The sequence below is a fragment of the Excalfactoria chinensis genome, chromosome 1, assembly GCF_039878825.1.
Source record: "Excalfactoria chinensis isolate bCotChi1 chromosome 1, bCotChi1.hap2, whole genome shotgun sequence".
Classification (NCBI taxonomy): Eukaryota; Metazoa; Chordata; class Aves; order Galliformes; family Phasianidae; genus Excalfactoria; species Excalfactoria chinensis.
The window spans coordinates 20,827,539-20,847,436 of NC_092825.1; the positions used below are offsets into that span (position 1 = coordinate 20,827,539).

General features: G+C 35.3%; 1 protein-coding gene across 3 annotated transcripts in view; it reads left to right on the plus strand.

Moving 5' to 3' along the window:
- Positions 1–19,898, plus strand: part of CADPS2 (calcium dependent secretion activator 2) — a 283,917-nt gene that overhangs the window by 210,290 nt on the left and 53,729 nt on the right. For 2 of the 3 annotated variants that reach the window (XM_072335394.1, XM_072335402.1), the window contains exons 17-19: positions 1,283–1,303; positions 12,237–12,340; positions 15,833–15,989. In XM_072335394.1, coding sequence (XP_072191495.1) covers positions 1,283–1,303; positions 12,237–12,340; positions 15,833–15,989 — 282 coding nt within the window. The remainder of the gene's footprint in view (positions 1–1,282; positions 1,304–12,236; positions 12,341–15,832; positions 15,990–19,898) is intronic. The other variant, XM_072335413.1, reaches the window with a different exon arrangement.

Below are 19,898 nucleotides of genomic sequence, written 5' to 3' on the forward strand. Positions count from 1 at the left end.
AATACAGTAGAACAAATAGAGTTTTCCTAGTAGCAAAATGAAGCCTCATATGTTCTGCAGTACTCTAAAGACAACTTTTTTTCCTTTTGCCATTTCTGTTTAAATTCTCTAAAAAGCATGAGTTAGCCAATCTCTCATAAATGATTAACAAAAAACCTATCTCATCACTATAGCAACCGGTATTATATCATGGGAGTAACAACATGAAACCATTTTAGTAACTGGTTCATCATAATTAATTATGATATCATGTTGTGTTAAAGAAAGGAAGGTGAATATTAAATTATTCTAGAAGATGAAAAACCAAAAATATGATTTCCCTTATTTTTATCTTTCCATGTTTATAATGGATTTTTTTGGCTCGATATTTGTCTCTTAGTAAACCTGTTGAAATAACAGGTAAGAAAATGAAAATATTTTATAAGCTGACAAAAGTTTGCAAAAGATACCTTAACTCTGACACTAAACTGGATTGAGAAAGGTTGTTTTTTACCATGAAGTAAATACATCTTTCTTCAGGATTTTTATCTAGGTCCTGAAGAATGCTACCAATTCCCATGTGAGTAGCAAATTCTGCCCTTTTAGATATACATAATGTTAATGCTGCAGTAAGCTGGGGTGGCACATAACACTGAAGTTCATTCCATGGCATATTTTAACTTGCTGATTTCTTTTTGACAAAACCAGGTTTCTGTAAGTATGTTTACACTCATGCTAGCCCAAAATACAGTAGTTGATTGCATACAGAAGTGTAATACATCAAAGAGAAAAGTGTAAAGTATTTTTCTGAGAATAACATGGAGTAGAAAGTGCTCTAACATGTAATATGAGAAAAATAAACACCTTCATCTTCAGTAGCAATTAGGCCTGTATTTATCTTTTATTTATAATAAACATATTTTTACCAGTATAAATGTAATAGTTTTCATTCTGTCATTTTGGTCTATGGGAAAATTGCGGTAACCTAGGCACTGAAATGTTCTTCTCTTGAAAGTAATTCATGTTTGCATTTGCATTAATTGCTTACTCCTCAAATGCATTCTAAGAGCTAAAAAAGAGAGAAGACATTGCACTGTATGAGCATCTCTGCCACAATCAGGACTGTCACTGCTATACTCACAATTCCCAGAAGTTTCTAACTCCTTATTTGATATTTATTCTATTGCCATAAAATTAAAACAGTTTCATTTCTGCAATAATGTGTTTTTTCTTCTTTCTTTTCTTTTTTTTTTCTTTTTTTTTTTTTTTTTCATTTCTTTAAATTTGCTTGTTTTATACTTAGCAACAGCAGAAAAGGACTCAGGTGATTACTATTTGTGTGCATGTCTGCATGTGATTTAGTCTGTTGCATCTGTTGTTTTTTTTCATTCTGTTGATTTCAGCAATTCCGAGATATTGACCAGAGCATTTGCAAGCCTTAAAATTATTTTTTGTATAGTGTAGTATAGTCCACATGTTTATCATTTACACTGCTATTTAACTATGTAATGCATATTTTTTAGTAATTCAGGTGATTTTATTAACCTCTGTCTTTTGGAATGTAGAAAAATTTAGTTTCTTTGAAAGACGTAACTAAGTGATGCTGAAAAGTTTGGCTCTTAAATCCAAAATGAAGGGCTCATTTCACAAAGCTTGTTTTACACCTTTCTGATATGATTCTGTTTAGTGGTATGTTTATTTTTCTAGTTACAGATGAGATCTGAGAGTATGTTAGTTCTTTGTGTTCCTGATTTCATGAGTCTGATATTGTTTCTAGTAATGCAGAGAGTTTTTTGAGTGCTTTTATTCAAGTAGTTAACAAAAAGATCAAAAAAGGGCATGGTTGAAATATTGTCTCCGCAAAGGCTGAGTAGAAATGGCTATTCAGGTGTGTGGTCGAGTAGTAGTGGCTGTGTCGAAGTATGCGGGATTGCAAATATATATACAATTTTGAATAGAATGGAATGGAAATAATAGCTGTGCACACTCTTTTGTTTTACCTTTTTTAAAGCGTGATGATAGTGTTTTTTGGGTTCCAACCACGGCTATGGGAAGGGATATTGAGTTGGTAGCATTCTCAGCATAAAATTTTCTGTCTGGAAAGACACACTGAGAACACGACTTTAAAGTAGTTCAAAAGGTAGTTCAAAACAGAGCTCCTTGTAGTGAGGGACCTGAAGGGAGAAAGGCAGTTCAATTCTTAGTTCTCCATGCTCTGTAAGAGGAACAGCTCTGGAGCCAGCAACCAAGCAGAAAATGCTATCAAAGTAAATTATAAAGGCTACATTTCCTAAAAGTTAGTATTCATAACTGAAGAGTCCAAAAATTCTGATGATTCCCAACACTTCCACTGATTTTCATTTAACAGGTTTAAATACCATGGAAATGGAAGTGGTTATGATCAGTTGTTAAAAAAGGGAAAAGACAATGCAGTGATACAGGCATTGCTGACACTGCCTGTTAGAATGACTATGCAAGTGTTAATACCAGCTTTAGGTGTCTGACAACCAGGCGATCTCCTGTTCCCCTTAGACCAACAGGAGCAGGACCTTTAAGCAGGTGTTCCTGAGAACCTAGGGACTCCTTCAGGAATGTCTCTGTGAAAAGATGCATTTCATACTATCAAATACAAATACACCCTAAGAGAGGTTCTCTGCTAGGTAGGACACCTAAAGCTAGAGCTGTTTAATAAAATGTTTCTTCCAGTGAGAAATGTTGAAAGTGTTGAATCTGTGAAAGGAGGAAATTCAATTTGGAGTTTGTCTCAGATGACATTTGTGCTCCGAAACCTTAGTGGTACACTTTCAATAACATGTATCACCTCAATTACAAATCTTTGTTTCTCTCACCCTTGCTACTCTTATTTTTTCTCAAGCTCGTTGTGTCAGAATCATAGACCATTAAGTACAGATGACATAAAGTTAGAGGCACAGGAAAAAAAAAAAAAGACTGTACCTGTCTTCAGTCATTTTACATTAGCTTTAAGCATGCTTTGAGAGGAACTGTTGCTGTCTTCTTGAGATCCTAGAATAGGAAAGCTGTCCCTTAAGTGACCTGGCAAATGACAGCATTACAGAAAAAAAAGAGAAGAAAGCCTATTGCATACAGTGAGTAAATGGAAATTCACTGTGTAAGGTAGGTGAAACTAGAGGTCTATAGGTTGTGTTTATAATTTAATCGTTTGATTAAATTCTTCTGACTAAAAATTTATCTGAAAATTAGACAACTCAGAAAATTAATTTTATTGACAGAACAGACTGTTGCACAATAGTTTAGTGTTGCTTTGAACCCATTTCTCTGATGTAAAAGCTCAGTCTTAGGCATTATTCAGCTTTTAGGCTGGCTAACAGAGCCAAATCCTGCTCCTGTTGGTGTCATTTGCGAAACTACAGATTTCAACCTGAACTTGATGTGCAGCATGCTTAGCCCTAGTGCCATATATTGCGCTATTGAAAATAAGGAAAAACTGTTAACAATTATTATTTACAATTCAACTTGTACTCTGAACACAGTACAGAGAATCTTGAATTGGAGGAGTATCCTTGGTTGAATAATGCAGAGGTGAACATGCAAATTCTTCTTGTTGAGAGAATCCGTTCTCAGCAGTGTGGTTGCCAGGTTCCCAGGTCTGTTCCCCAAGTGCTCTCGTTTTCAGTCTTGATTGAACAAGACTCTGAATGCTTTCCCAGAAGACGGTGGTTACTTTCTTAATGGCAAACACAGTGGTATAAGCAGCCCTTGAATTGACAGGATTTGTTTGCAGCCAGAATGACATTGTATTTAGCTCTGCCACATTGTAGAACAGCATTTTTCAATAAAAATTACGTAGGCAGTGGAAATTATACAAGGTTTAGCATGTCATCCCTCATGACATGAACTGCCAAAATTCTCAGAGTAGCAAATCTGTTCAGTCAGTATAATTGCCATTATGAGGAGAACAGCAGCAAGCCTACCAGTGTCATTTTGAACTATGCCTAAGAACTCTCATACAATGCTCCTGTAGTTTGCAGCAAGGGCTTATGATTTGTTAAGATGATGATCATGGCATCAATATATTAAAATCTCTTTTTAAGTATAAGCCATTTACATTTCAGAACATGCTGTATTTGTGACTTTGCTACCTGAAAGTACTTCTGAATCTTTTTGTGTATGACGGGTTTCCCAGTCTTACTCAGTACTTAACTCTCCCAATAAGCAATGCTGAGCATAACTTGGCCTGCTGGAGTCTGAGGCCAGAGCCAAAATGCATTCTTCAGATGAGTTCTGTAGAGCTCCCAATGAATAGCTTAGAGAAATTTGCATGCCTCCCTCAGCTGTTTTCTCACCTTCATAAAAGGAAACGTATAAAGAAATGATAACGTACATAAATCCATTTTAAAGCATGTTAATAAAGTACTTTATTCCTTCTCAGAAAGAATTCTTCCCCAGTTACACTTATTAGGAGTCTGAATGAATGAAGAGAAATGGACTCTGTGAGTGCTGCTGTTATTTCCAAAGACAAGTGAGAGAACCTCACATGTAAACAAATTTTTCAGTACAAGGGCATTACATTTCTGTAGAGTAAAAAATGGCCTTGGTTAAGGATGAATGTGGTAAATGGCTGTGAAACAAGCAGGTCAGTATCTGTCATTGTTAAAAGATATTCACTGTGGAGGTGATAGAAAGATTGCAAACATTTGAATTATAAGGTCATTTACTTTAAATTCATTATTTTTAAATGTCTGAGATAACTGAATATACTGGGCTTTTTCTGCCGATCAGTTTTAATAACAGGAATGAGAATAAATTTTATTAAAATCAGAACAGATAGTTACTATGCAGTGCGCAATTGCTCAAAGACAAATCACGGTTGCCATCTCAGTATTGCTTTCTCTGCCAAAGGCTGAATAACTGTTAACTCCATACAATAGAGGGTCAGGAGCAATGCAGCAGTTGTTGGTTTTTTTAAAGGACATAATTCATTAACATACTCATTACATACTTCCCTTCCTTTTGAAACTTGTATGTAAATGCCCTCAAAGCTCAGGAGGATCTTTCCGACTTAAAAAGAAGAACACTACAAACATTATTGAAATAGAGAAGGCAAGTGGAGAGAGTTGTTGTACCTAGAGAGGACTTGATTAAAGCTCTCCATGCATGTTCATTTCACTGAATAAACAAAAATGAGAGACTCGAACAGCTGCGTAGAGCCTTCTTGTCTCTGTTGTATAACTAAACAGAAACAAGATTTAAGAATCTTAATTCAATCCCTGATTTCAGTTTTGGAACAGAGGTCTGGAAAGGAACCCATGGTTAATGTCCTGTTACCTCCTTCATCAGCGTTCCCAAATCCTGGCTTAACAACTGGACGGAGCCATTCTTTCTTTGTGCCATCATTCTTCCCATTTTCTACTTCCTGCTTCAAGTATGGGAAGACCGTTTCAAGTCCTACTTGCTCTATAGGCTAGGAATCACAGTCGTGTCATTTCCTATTTTTCAGCACAGTACCTTCCTCCTTTATCTGAGATAGCTTTTTCATTTGCATCTTCAATACCGCCTTGCCCTACCATGTATTTTAGACATTTTTTATACTTACAAAACCTACTTTTTAGTAGTCTTTCCTTTCCTTGTCTTGGAAGTTTAGTCTCTTGTTTTTCATTACCACCTTGAAATACTTTCTCTATTAACATTTGAAACTTCTTGGGCATTGATGACTGTATCATCTCCATGGAATGCCTTTCACGGTAGTAGTACTACCCAAATTATGGGTTTGTTCTGTGAAAAATTAATACAGCCAAGTCTTCATAGTCTTTGATCATTTCCAACTGCTGAATTATAGCAGATGTTTATTACTGTTCATGTTAAGTCCATTGCTCTCCCTCTTACAGCTGGTCTTAACCATTCTTCTCCAGTTCTTCTGTTACTGCATTATGACTCCTTATTGCCAGTGTTTTACAACACTGTTATCAGTGCACTCATAGTATTTATTCTCAAGTCATTGGTGAAAATATTAAAGCTCAGCCTACAATGGATCCTCAAGGAATTCTTGAAACCTTTCTTTGCTCCTTCTCAACATTAATCGTAGCCTTTCTCTTTAGGTACCTTCTTTGTCTAACACACAGTTTCTTCTTTAATCCTCATTTTCTTCAGCTTAACTGATAGCTTCCCCATGAGGCACAGTATCAAATGCTTTAGTAAAGGCAGACTAGATGAGATCAACTGAATTTATTTCCTAAGAAAATATCCTATCAGGCATAGCCACTGCATGGGTGTAGTGCAAACTACATTTACAAATTTGATACATTTTATTCAGTTTTATGTCCTCAATTTGTAATTTTTTAAGATTTGTTATAAAGTTAATTGCCATCGTCATTTTTCGTGCCTCCTTACCAACAGGCGTTAGATTTGCTGTTGACATCTTTCACCAACTCTGTAAAGTTTAAACTCTGAAAATGTATTAGATTTATGAAATCTAGGTCTGCATTTTCAAGTACCAGTTCTTTCTCCTACTAGGATGTCAATAATTCGGCTCCCTTTATTCTTGGAGCTCTTCAGTTCTCATGTTTGTTATCTCTGAGTTTTAATCCACGGGAGCAGAAAGTGCTGAGAACGTTAGTTCTTTATGTCTTTAAAGGGAAGTTAGAAGCAGAGAAGGGAAGAAATGCTAGTATCTATTTTGTTAGAACCAGAATAAAAAAGTTAGATCACAAATTGAAAAATCAGATTTCTTTTCATCCTTGCATTCTTTTCTTTTGCTTTTACCTCTTCGGATTTCTTGTTTCAGTCTTTTTCCAGCTTCACATGAGTCAGTAGATTCCCTTTTCCGAAAAGAAATCTGTGATTGTACCGAGACAGCAATTCCATTGAATACTACAATAGGTTTTTAGAAAGATGGAAGCATTGCAATGTTGCCCACTTTATAAAAATGCTAGATTATAAATTGGGAGATGGAAATTCAAACTTTCTGTCTATCTCATAATCTTTCTGTGCATGCTGGGAGTAATATTAATTTAAAAAAAAAAAAAAAAAAAAAAAAAAATTTTGGCTCGAGAACTTAAAGTCCCTTAGAATTATGGAAAGACTAGTTTCAGCTTCACAATTAAAGCCAAATTCCATTATTTATATAAGGCTAGATTTATTTTTTTTAATCAGAAGAATATAGCCTGTTCTCCCAGATGTCCACTCTACTTTTTCACTGCAGAATTAATTCCGTGAGCATTTGCAAGAAAATCCATTGTGGTCACATCTAAATTATCTGTGGAAGGATTATCCCAGTTGCAGATTAACTCTGGAGTCAGCTCAGGTCCAGTAGCATATATTAGCTCCAGTTTATTGATATTTGTACTGCTTTTGTTACAAGCAGTATTGCTGGCTTTGCGTGTTGAAAAGTCTGAATTAGCTGTCCCTACTGGAGCAGAGTTGGCTCCATAAGTGCTGCATTCCATCCTGATGATCAGTGTCATAGTGATTCTGCTGCTGCAGCTCAGTTATTCAGACTGATAATTAGTCGTGGCTCTTGGCTCAACAGCTAAGCAAGAACACTTGGAATGGATTGAGCTTTATATGGCATACAATTTAACAGTCATTTACAAAAGCAGTAACACACACTGCAAATTCACTTAAGTAGGTATTAAAAGATTAATTGAAAGACCTCAGAAAGCAGACATTACTGCTATGTCAACAGAGTTCTAGGAAGGGTTTCAGGGAATTGCTCCGGATATTTCATGTTTTCATCCTTCGTTAGGAAGAGATGTAAAATCTTCGCTTAGATTTGTAGAGATGATGCAAAAGACCTGTGGAAATTAATGACAGCAAAACGCTGATGTGATCTGGGCTGTTTGGTAACCTTAAATCTTTCAGTTCAGGTATGTTTTGATATATAATGCAAAGTTATATACTGTAAAATAATAACCCTGGCATATAAAGGAATGGAGAACATAAATAATATGACACTGTTTCTGGCATACATTCATTCTTCAGTAGATTTGGGTAAAAGCAGACGAGCAGGTTTTCAGGAGATCCCAATATCCAGATGTGGCAGAACAGGGCAGTGTGTGTGAAGTTGTGAGGACATCTGGCAGAGCTTAGTATTTGAGTCATCCTCTAGACAAGGCTGTACAAACTGTTATAAAATAGAGCTAAAAATATTTTTAAGGCTGAAGAAAGTGTATAGTTGAAGGACTCTTGTCTGTTCTGATCCTTGAAGAAAACTGACTTATTTCAGAACGCAGAATACCTTCACAGAGGAAAAAACAAACAGGAAGGGAAGTATTCATTCACTTGGTAGAGAAAGGCATAAAAGACCAAAGGACCAAAGCCAAGAAAATGCTCATGAGAAATTAAACACATGCATTTAATAGTGATGGTGGTTATGTGCAGGGGTTGGAGAACAAGCAAAGAAATGAGTTTCAAATTTGTCTTCAAAGATACAGTCTTTTCTGGAAAGCAAGCACAAGTTAGGTGTTAGACAAACTGATGTTTTTGGGTCCAGTAGAGGAGGAACTGGGAGAAGTTCTTTGACCTGTATAAAACAGGAGCTCCAAGCAGAAGATCTGATGGTCCCTTCTCATCTTAATCTCCGTCCACCCATGAAGCACTCACCTTTTCATTTCAATAGCTTTTTAGTCAGTTAACTTAGCTCATTTAACAATATTTTCTTGGTACATGTGTGACTCACTGATAGGGTGTACTTGAGAAAGCATCCATTATTTGCAAAGCCTGTCTTGCTTCTTCATTTTGACAGAATGTGAAGCTGAAAACAGATGATGGATGGCTTTTTCTGTTTATTTTCTAAAAGATGTCAAGCAGCATATTTACTGTCTCAACTCCTGCAGCAACTTGTTAGTCTGAACAGTGTAAACACATCTTAGCAACCCTTAGTAATTGTGGAGAGAAAGACATTATAAATATAATGAAAACTGACAGAACTGATTTCCATTCCTCTTATTCTTTTTTTATTTTTCCAATGCTTATAAAGACAAGCACAGTATTTAGTTTTTGTTTTATTTTGTTTTGTTTTGTTTTTAAAAAAAAAGTTAATATTTAATACTTTTTCTTCCAAATGAATTAACAGCCACTTATTTTTATACCTGTGTAAATGATGATTACTTTTTCTGTAAGCCCATACTCACTAGATCTTGAAAAAACAGATTCATTAGTTAGAGAAAAAGACTAACTGACATAGTTAGTAACTTACAGAGGGAAAAAGAAGCTTTAGATGAAGCCTAAGAGAAATATGGAAAAGTAAATACTATGCAAATGAAATTTCCTTTATTGATTTACTCTGCAAAGAAGTAAACAAAAAACAATAATAGAGATTTTCCTTAGGATGCAGAGTGAGGACAAGTATCTGATGTGTTTCCTTAACTAAATCTGATGATTGAAATAAAACGATTTTTTAAAATATTGAAAGCTGTATAAAGCATCAAAAGTAATTTGCATGTTTTTAGCAAGTAGAAAATATTTTCCAAATACACTGAGAATTTCACGCAAATGTGAGACTTATAATTCAGGGAGCTTTATTTGTCATGCATTTTTAGGCATTCCTGCAATGGAACATCATTTAGACATTTGTTATATACCTGAAAAGGGAACTTTGGTTTCTTGACCTCTTTTTCCTTCTCAACACAGTGATCCTATTAAAAACCTACACCTGACACTGTGGGACACAGGTCCCACAATGATCAGTATCCTTGCAATTTTTGGCTTAATTAACTTGTGATGACTGACTTATTTCTATGCCAGTATCATCTTTGACCATAAATAGGTTTTCTCCTTTCACAGTGTTTATCAATCTGATGCTGATCAACCCAACTCCTGATCCCCTCTCTCTTCTTTCATTCCATTAGACTTATGCATTTAAAACAAACCAACAAACCAGTCAACCAAAAAGACGCCATTCCCACTTATCCCTTCAATGCCATTTATGATTGAAATTCCTAATTTCAACTCAGATGTTTTCTGTATCTCCCCAGTGCTTGCTCAATGAAATTAATACTTCTGTGAAACCGTGTTTCTTTTCCCCATGATCTTATCATAGGGATAGTTCAGGATAATCTTATCTTTGCTAGTAAATCTCTGATCCTTCCAGCTATCTCTGATGATAATGATGTCTGTTAGGTTATATTGAGCTTATTCCAGGTGTGGAATATGTAAACCTACTCTAAAACAACAATGGAAAATCAGTTTCGATATAATTATTAGAATTATTTTCTAATTTAGAGAAAATCTTTTTTTAGGATATAGTTGTGTTTTTTTTAATAATGTAGAGCTTGCTTAATGTCATGACAAATTGATGCAATTATAAAAGCAATTATTTTGCTTACTTAGTGGTAAGGTCTGTGAAGAACAGGCTGAATCTTTAAAAAAAATTGTTTATACCGAAATCAGACTTGCCACCCTGTGTTATTATCAGTGGTTTCTTCCTAAAACTCATTAACATCAGTGATACAGATACCAGTATTTTGGCCTTATGAGTAGTATTTGCCACGTGCAAGAAGAAGAAGGCACTGACCACTATAAATGGTATTTTCTGTCCAGGATGAAATGCATAAACAAGTTTAAGGCTGAATCCAATAGTGGTATTTATGTTGTAACCTGATGGCGGCTGGACCTTTCTAAAGTCACTGATGGTTATATTCATATAAACTGTTCTAGAGTATAAAATTTATGAATTCAGTACAATATTAATGACCTTGATCTTGACATGGTGAATGTAGTTTTGTGTCCTTGTATGTGCCTTGTGCTTAGTCCACGTTTGTAACTCTTCAGATAGATAATGGATTTGGAAATCTTACTGTATGAATAGATCTGCTTCTAGGGTGAATCTTAGTGAGCTTTGAAGTTTGCTTTTAGTTAGTTAAGTAACTAAATTGTTTGGTTTGTTATTGGCATTAGGATAATTTGTTGTTTTGGTCACCTTTAAGTGTATGTTGGCTGGAGATTCTAATCCAATGTTTCTGGATTTACATTAAAGCTCTGTTTCATAATGGTACTATGCATCAGTGTGTTAGCCTTGAAGAATTGGACAAGGTCACCTGCCTTTCGGTTGTCTGAAAAGTTGTTTTGACTTGCTGGAAATGTTAAGTGTATAAACATATTTAGTGCATGCAGTTTGATTCTTACTGACGGCTAGGAGATGGTGTATGTTTTTTAATTAATCTGACAATATTCTATGTCATTATGGATGCACAAAGTGGGAAGGAAAGAAATACCAACAGAAATGTTTGCGTGGAACAGCATGTGGTTTCACTACTCATGACAATATTGTATGTCGTCACTGCCATCCTATGGCTTATGGCCCAGGACAGGAACTTTGTCAAAACCTTCAGATACATAATATTGAAATTCTTTCAAGGGATAAAATATATGTATCTGGAAAAATTAGTGTCAGTGATTAAGCTATGCTTGTAAAAGTTTCAGTTCTTCTTTTCACTCGCCTCTCACAGCTGTGGCTGGAATGTACTCCTGTGACTGTTTTTAATTTTAAAGTGAACTGATACTGCTCTGTAAGATTTTTAGTTACATTTGTTTTAGCTTTGTTGTTTGCTTTCTGTTTGAAATGAATGCTCCTAATGTTATTCGTAACTTTTGCATTTGTCTTTATTTTCTGTTATATGTTTTTAGTAGGCTTATGTCAGTCCTGTTATAATATCTTTATTGTGCTATTTTTTATTATGATGCTGAATAGATTCAATCCTATTAGTGAACAGCATGTAGCAGGGCAGAGAAAATGTTTGGATAATAAAGAGTTATTTGAATAGTCATTGTTTTGCACTTTGCTTATTTTTAAGCATGCCTAAAATGTACCGTCTTATTTAGATAAAACATATTAGAAAATTTTGACTGCAGCAAAATGCATGAATGCTGAGGACGGTAATGAGTCATCTAGTGAGAATGGTATTGTACCGACAGTACAATAACAGAAAAGGTCTCGAGTGCCTGCTGTCTTTCTATCTCTGACCTTGGAGAGAATTAGAACTTGCTTGTTGCAGAAGTTGTGCAACTAATACATCGATGCACCTGCTAGTTCTCACACACTAAATTAGATAATGTTTATAATGATCACCAATTCTTTTGTGAAATAAATATTTTCCCTTTCAAGTGATCTGGGCATTCGGCAGCTTTTACATATGTTAAGTGATCGTTCTCAACATGTGAAATTGCTTATACTTCAGAAAACTGAAACTTCCGTTCTGACAACATTTTCCCTTGCTGTAGAGAAATATATTTATTTCAAAATAAAGCAATGTTGGTTTGCTTCTTTTGTATTCATGTAGAGGCCATGAACCAAGCCACGCCTGCTAGAAAACTGGAAGAGGTTCTTCACCTCGCAGAGCTCTGTATCGAAGTACTGCAGCAAAATGAAGAACATCATTCTGAGGTGAGGCTGTAACTGTAGAGAATGGTTTCTTCCGATGTTTATTCTCCCCTGATGCGAAGCAATTCTGTCAAGAAACATTTTAGCTTTACCTTCTGACATATGTTTAAGGCAGTTCACATTTACAGAGGAATAAGGGACTTGAAGCTTATGAAAAGTGAAGTGAAATACAACTCTACTTGAATCGCTTGAATGAACTGTAGGTATAGAAACAAAAAATTAAAGAGCATAAAATACAGAAAACATCTTTGTGCTGGAGGTTGTGAAATGGTATGGAAAACATTCATAGCCTTATGCAGTTGTTCCTTCCAACTTTTCACCTGTCACTCAAAATAGAAAGAAAATGTAGCTGAATGCTGGTTTCCATCATGCTGTTTAGGTTTTGATTTCAACATTAAAATTATGGTGGGTATAATTAGCACATTCCTCTTGCTTTTCTGTTGATTAGAAAAGTACTGCTTTTAAACTTGCCCTTTTCAAAATGGCACTTCTAAGTAGAAAGAAAAAAAATAATGAATAATTTTGTGTTTCTTGCTATCAAGTCTTTTCCTTTGTGATACAGAAACCATAATATTTAGAAAATTTAGAATTACAGCACCCTTTATATCAAGGTACTACAAAAATAAACTTGACCAGGTACCCATAATTGTATATATTATTAACACGTAATGGATAAATATAGTTTTCTAAGGTTCAGGAAATTGTTTTTAAAATGCTCTCAGAAAATCAATAAATATTTTTGAGGAAAATATACAAAAAGATAAACATGATTTCGTATATATAGTTAGAAATATGATCATTCAAAACATCTGGTTTTATATCACACTACCAAATCTAGTTTTTAGCCTACATCTGTCATGTGTGAACTTGTTAGAGATATTTTATCTTACACTGAAGAAACAGCTGTTTCAGTGATTTGAAATTAATTCCCTAGAGATCCCATTCTGTGTTACTGTGCTACTCTGTAATGATTACTTAATAAAAATATATATTATTGTCTTTGTCATTTGAGACAAATTCTACATTAATGTAGGAATATTGTAATTCTATGGAAAAAGAGCACAAAGGAAACAAATAAAATGATATATGTATGATTAAACACCTCTTTTCAAAGATCACTGTCCACTTTACTAACTCTCATTCAGGGATGTGGTATTTTCTAGAAGGGCAAGTTTGCACGAACCTTCAGAAAAATCAGTTCAGCAGAAGTTGTCAATCTAGGACAGTTTGAGAAGAATAAAGAGAATTCTGAGATTATATCCCCCTTCCTTGCTATATGTTCAACTTTACTGAAATTTATACAACAGGAAGAATTTCAGTACTAAAATACGTATGAGAAAAAGATCACAAAAATTATACACTCCCTACTCGAAACAGAAGATTAAGTACATTGGCTTCACATTGTAATGTTAAGTAAATGTTCAGTGTTCAGTGGTGCAGCTGATGAAAAGGATCAGAAATCTCTAAGATTCTCAAACTCTCTAAAAGTTTATCAGAATTTGTAACACTACTTTTTTTTTTTTATTCACAATACTTCCAAATTTCTGGGATTCCCAAAGGGAAGAGAGGTATGTGACACATTGATTCGTTATTTTTCACCACTTAGAGCATGGAACTGTGCATTGAATGGTTAGCATGAATTGATCTGATGATTTCTGGTGTTGTGTTGCTATATTTGCGTGTCATTCTGCAGTCTCAGCTCTTTAGTTTTCCTCTGATGATGTCAATGCCGTTGTTCTATAGAATGTGTGTCACCAATTGCCTGTTTTTGTATTATCCATAAAAACTGAAGAACCATCTTAGCTGTGGTATTTGCTGTTCTCTTCTTCTTACTGCCCACGTAGTGATGAGTAGTTTTTGAGAGGGTCAGAATAATTTGCAGAGAGGAAGAAGGTGGAAAAAGAATGTGTTGTTTTGCTCAGATTTGGGGTTTTCTTTTTTTGCTTTGATTTTCTAGCAATATTTTTGAAAAGGAATTTTGTTTGCCTGAAAGGGACACTTGACAAAGCCTGTATGTATCTTTTCTTCTATCCTTATTTCTTTGCATTTCTTTATTTTCTAGAGTAACAGTAATGCTTCCATTTAAACAGGATTTGCTAATGAGAAACTTACTCCAGTTTGAAGAAAAAACTCCATTTCAAACTCTTGCCAAAATTTCCGCAGCCTCTTCTGTTCTTTTCACTGTGATACCAACCAGTGTCCTTAAGTTCTGACGCTGCAGCACACCAAGTGTCCTTCAGTAATGCTTCCAGCCTGATGAGCATTTTTTTTTAAACCATTTGCCACTCCATCTTTTCCTTGTTTAAGCTGCAGTAATCCACCCTGTATCTAGAAAGTCGAGTCCATCAGGAAGTCGAAGATGCAAGATCATACCTTTGGAAGTTATCTCTTATTTGATCCCTTTCTGGACTGAGCAGATCATTCTGCATTTCTAGGATTTGCATTTCAGAAATACAAGTGACATTATTAGAAGCTGTGGCAACTCAATACTCGTGTAGCTCAAGCTACACACATTCCAGATAGATAACTCAAAAGTATTCGGAATGAGATATTCAAATGGAGGAGCATTAGTTGAAAGGCTTTTTCTTATCTAGTGTGTAGGCATTTCTGATCATTGTGTTTTCATTAGCTCTGAACAAAGCACTCTCAGCATTGTGTGATATTCATCCCATTTCATAAGCTTACTTCAACATCTTTAATATATGGGTTCCTTTGATTCAATTTCAATGCTGACCTTTCAAACCTTAGATTTAAATGACAGTTATAAGTTAGAAGACTTACATATCAGGTGGCTTTTAATATAAAAATGGCTTTACTTGATGACACACTGTTTTTCATAAGTTCCATCTGTAAGCTGAGCTTACCTAAGAATCTTAATTTTTATTAGTTTTCTAACAAGTTCTTAATTTGGTGAAAATTGATAGAAACATTTGTGAATTTCTAGAGAACCCTTTGGTGAAGGGAAACGGTGTGCTTTCCTCAGGAGAAGATGACATATTTAAGACAAAATTAGGAGTTTAAAAATATTCTGTTTATTACAAAACACTTAGACTTTGAGGAATAATGTTTCACATTCAGTCCGTCCTTTCTGATGAGCAAATAAGAGCAAAATGTATGTACAGAAATTATTTGAAAAATAAACTGATCTGATGACATATAGTCCTTTGTTCTTTCTCTTGGCAAAAAGAGTTTCAGGATTTATGGTCCTTTTCAGATGGAGTTCTTGGCAGGTCTTGTGGTAGGAAAGTTTGCTTTTGATTCTTTGTTTTATGTTTTTGTTCTGATTCTGTTGTCTTTCCCAGCATAATCTATTTGCTTTCTTATATTATAGAGACAAAGACTTACAAAATGTTCTCACATTTTTCACACAGTCCTTTCATCCCCTTTGAATAAGACAGATGTGAAGTGACATATCCAAATGTATTTTGCCATAAATACAATGCATCTCTTTGCTTTGCAACTTATGTTGGTAATTCTGTTTTGTCACATTTGCAGGCATTCGCTTGGTGGCCAGAGTTATTGGCTGAGCATGCAGAGAAGTTTTTGTCTCTTTATTCTGTTGATATGGATTCAGCGCTTGAAGCACAGCCACAGGACTCCTGGGACAGCTTCCCACTTTTCCAGCTACTGAATAACTCCCTCAGAAATGACAGTAAGATCTTTGGGTCTCTGCTTACTGTGTGCATAAGATGTTGGATTTTGTTCGTTTGTTTGTTTTTTATATCCCTATACCCTAGAAATGTGTTTGTGATTCTCCAAGGTAAGAGTGTCAGTGTCAGTAGATGACTGCTCTCATGAAGGGAAAAGCGAAGGGCTACTAAACTAAAGCTGAGCCTTAAATAGGACTGTTGAGTCACTGTTACTGCAGCACAATGGATGTGGTCTGGGCAGGGTGAGAGAACTTCAGCATCCAGTCTTAGATGTCTGTTTTCCTGAAATACCTCTCCTTATTCGGACACATCGCAACATGTGAAATGCCATATTCCAGATTATTTTCTTTTTGGCACATAGTCCTAATGAAAGAAAATTGCAGATATTTGGGAATTGTTGATCTGGGTACTTTTTTTGGCCAAACTGCACAAAATTGCTCTGATGGTGGCTAGTTTATGCTTGATTTAGAAAGCTGCTCGGGAGTGTGTAGGAATCAGTTCAGTTTTGTGGCAGGTCTCATAAAAGGGTCAGGTACACATTACTTTAGATGGTTGTCTGATTTCCTGTGTAAGGTCTAAAATCCACGTTCAACATCTGAAGTCTTTACCCAGTGAGCATTGGGAATTACACATTTAGGGGGAAGAAAAAAAAGGTGCTTTAATGAGGAAAGAGCCATAAGGAAATAGTAACCACAAGCAATCATGTCTGGACTATTACCAAGTCCTGAAGTTGAAACTCATAAAGTGAACTATGTCAAAGAGAAATATATGTCCTGTGCTCAAAGATTCCCTCAAACTAAGGGCCTACAAAGCTGCAAATTCATATCCCTTCTATAGGCATAATGTCTCTTCCAATGTTTTCAGCACCTTCATTTAGCTTCATATCTGTTGGTATTGGATGCTATTCTCCCCATTAGCTACATTACTTGAATAAAACATGGCTAGGGAACAAACGTATTGTCTTAAGCAGTGTATTTAATTCTATCTTGCATTAGGAATAAATTCAGAGTAGTTTATCTGTTCTTTGGAAACTTACTGTGTTGTAAGTGCTTGCCAGTATTTCCATATTCAACTACATCTTAAATCAAAAGCAGTTTGTTTTTTTACATGGTTAACACTGGTGGTACCCTCGAATCATTCCTATCTTCTGGGTAATAAAGGGGTTTCAACTGAAAGGTCCTATATTCTCCTGGAGTACAAAGTCTGAAGAAAAACTGGATGTTTTGAGGTCTAATAGTTTATGGTCTTAATCCATGGGTTTGAGATAGCATTCTGGATCTGAGCAATTGAAATTTTTCAACTGAGTTTTCTTTCCTTTAAAGATTACACAGAAAATAATGCTAAATGATTCAATCAGCCTTGGGAAAGGTATTTTATAGAAAATCAGGTAAATATTTTTTTCATGTCAAAGCAATTATTAGCAAGATTTTAAAACCTTGGCTGAAATGACTGCAATCTAAAATGTCACACCTGTATACCAATTTCAGTGATTCCCTAGAGGTAATAGATATAGTAAATGACAGTTTCTGGTGAGTGGAAACCATCTGGAAAATTATACTCTCATTTTTTTTCATGTAACTATTGGAAAGCAACCATGGAAATTAGTCACCTTTTAATCAGTGGATATGTTAGCAAGTGGCAACTGACCATTCTACCAAGAACTGATTCCCAAGTGAAACATAACCACAGTGCTTATTCTTTAATTAACAGCCTTTTCACCTTGCAAGTATATTAAAGCCACTAGAAATAGCTCCCCATGCTTATATAATCAATTTTACAGTCTTCCAAAGTGAAATAAATAATTCTGGCTGTACTCTAAGTGAAAACCTTTTCCTGGAAACTATCACCTTCATAAAGATAGATTTAGAAAAAAAAATCTAAAAAGGGAAAAACTGGAATGTGGCCTCATGAGGATAAAAAGGCTAGTGTTAATAATTAACAAGGAGAGTGAAGTGGGGTAAATTAGCCATAATAGAGCCCACAGTGACTGGCAAAGTCACCTCTCATTATCAAAAATCTCATTAGGAAATGAAGAGGTGGAAATCCCACTGGGTTATTCTCACTCTTCAGCTTTATCAGAGATTACTTTTCAGATTTCTTTCAAATGAAGAACTGTTAGGTCACCATATTGCATATTAGGTTAATCTTCAGTGAAATTTGGAGAACTGACACCTGCGTGTTATTCTATCTCAAGAGCTTTAAACGAGCTCAAAATGTTCGATGCGGGAGTCAGTTTTCGCGCAAACCTGACATGGGCAAACTCGTAACAATAAAGAAGCGATCGAACATTTACAGCATTAAAGAGAAATTTCATTGTATGGTAATTTTTATAACTGTGTCACTAAAATACAATATTGGAATTAGTGTTCAATAATGAAAACACATAGACTTCAGAACTGAAACATATCAGATGTGTTATTTTAAGTGGAATGCAAAACACTGTACATAATTAAAGCCAACTGATTGAAATACAGTATTCATATGGCACTAAGGAATAAAAAAAATCATATAATCATATTTTCCATTAAATAACTTTTCTTGAATTAAAAGGAGGGGGAAGTCCTGACTCAAGCTCGCTTCACATTTCTATTATGAAGGATTCCATTCTAAGTCACTTGAAGCTTTCCTGTATTTTCTGGCCTTATTCCACAAGAATTAAGAAGTATGTTCTGAGTTTGTTAGCGATTGTCCTTCTGTTGCTCTAAGTCTTACCAATGAAGTCTGACTTTTTCAAATGGATCAAGGAATGTGATCTTCCTATCCTATGAGACATTGCAACAAAAAGTGATTTCAAAGCGATGTGTGCTGTAGAGATGGGTAATAGATTGAAGATAAATTTGTTGTGAATTTTCAAAATCTAAATGTTTGGGAAAAAATGCTGTAGCTACTTCTATAATATAAATGTTAATGATCTCCAAAGTTTCAGTTGTTGATACTCAGTTGTGCCTGACTATGTAAAGCTTTGCAGATGGTACAGAGATAGCAGTACCCAATATCTCTCTATGATAACAAGATTATTTTTTCCAGAGTTGCATGTTCATAGAAGAAATCTATGATTGTCCCAGGACTGTATCTTTTCTCAGTAATGATATGTTACTTTTTCTCTACTAAGCCTATTAATTATATTATGAAGGGGATTGCTTTAAGAGGACTATTTAGATTCTATGGTTGTTTAATTATTCATATTAATCACTTTTTTTAGTGCTTCAGGAAAGACATATCTCAGCTTCTCTTGGTTAACAAAATCAGAGATACTTTTTTACTGGCATATGCACGATTCCATCAAGTGTTTCTGTATTTAGCTAATTTTATAGGTATTTTAATTTTATATTTCAATATTCTGCTCCTTTTCTTTCCAAGTTTTGTTTCCATTCTGATATCATGGAATTTTAGCTGCATTATTTACTGATATAATATACTCTGCTGTTGCTCAGCAGTCTTTCCTTCACTGAGTATTACTAGTGAAATACCTGTGAGCCTGCTCTAAGTCACTTAGGGCACATCTGTCTGATGAAGCTTACTTTGAAAAAACTGGATGTTGAAATTGAGTCTCTTGAAAACTATTGCCATTATCATGACTATTGATTCAAAACTGGAGTTCTTTGATATATTTTGTTTTTTATTTTCCAGTATTGCTCTCTAAACTGCATTAATAGAATGGCCTGGGTTGGAAAGAACCACAATGATCATCTAGTTTCATCCCCCTGCTGTGTGCAGGGTCGCCTGCCTCCGGACCAGGCTGCCCAGAGCCACATCCAGCCTGGCCTTGAATGCCTCCAGGGATAGGGCATCCACAACCTCCTTGGGCAACCCGTTCCAGTGTGTCACCACCCTCTGTGTGAAAAACTTCCTCTTAATCTCTAACCTAAACCTCCCCTGTTGCAGTTTAAGACCATTCCCCCTTGTCCTAT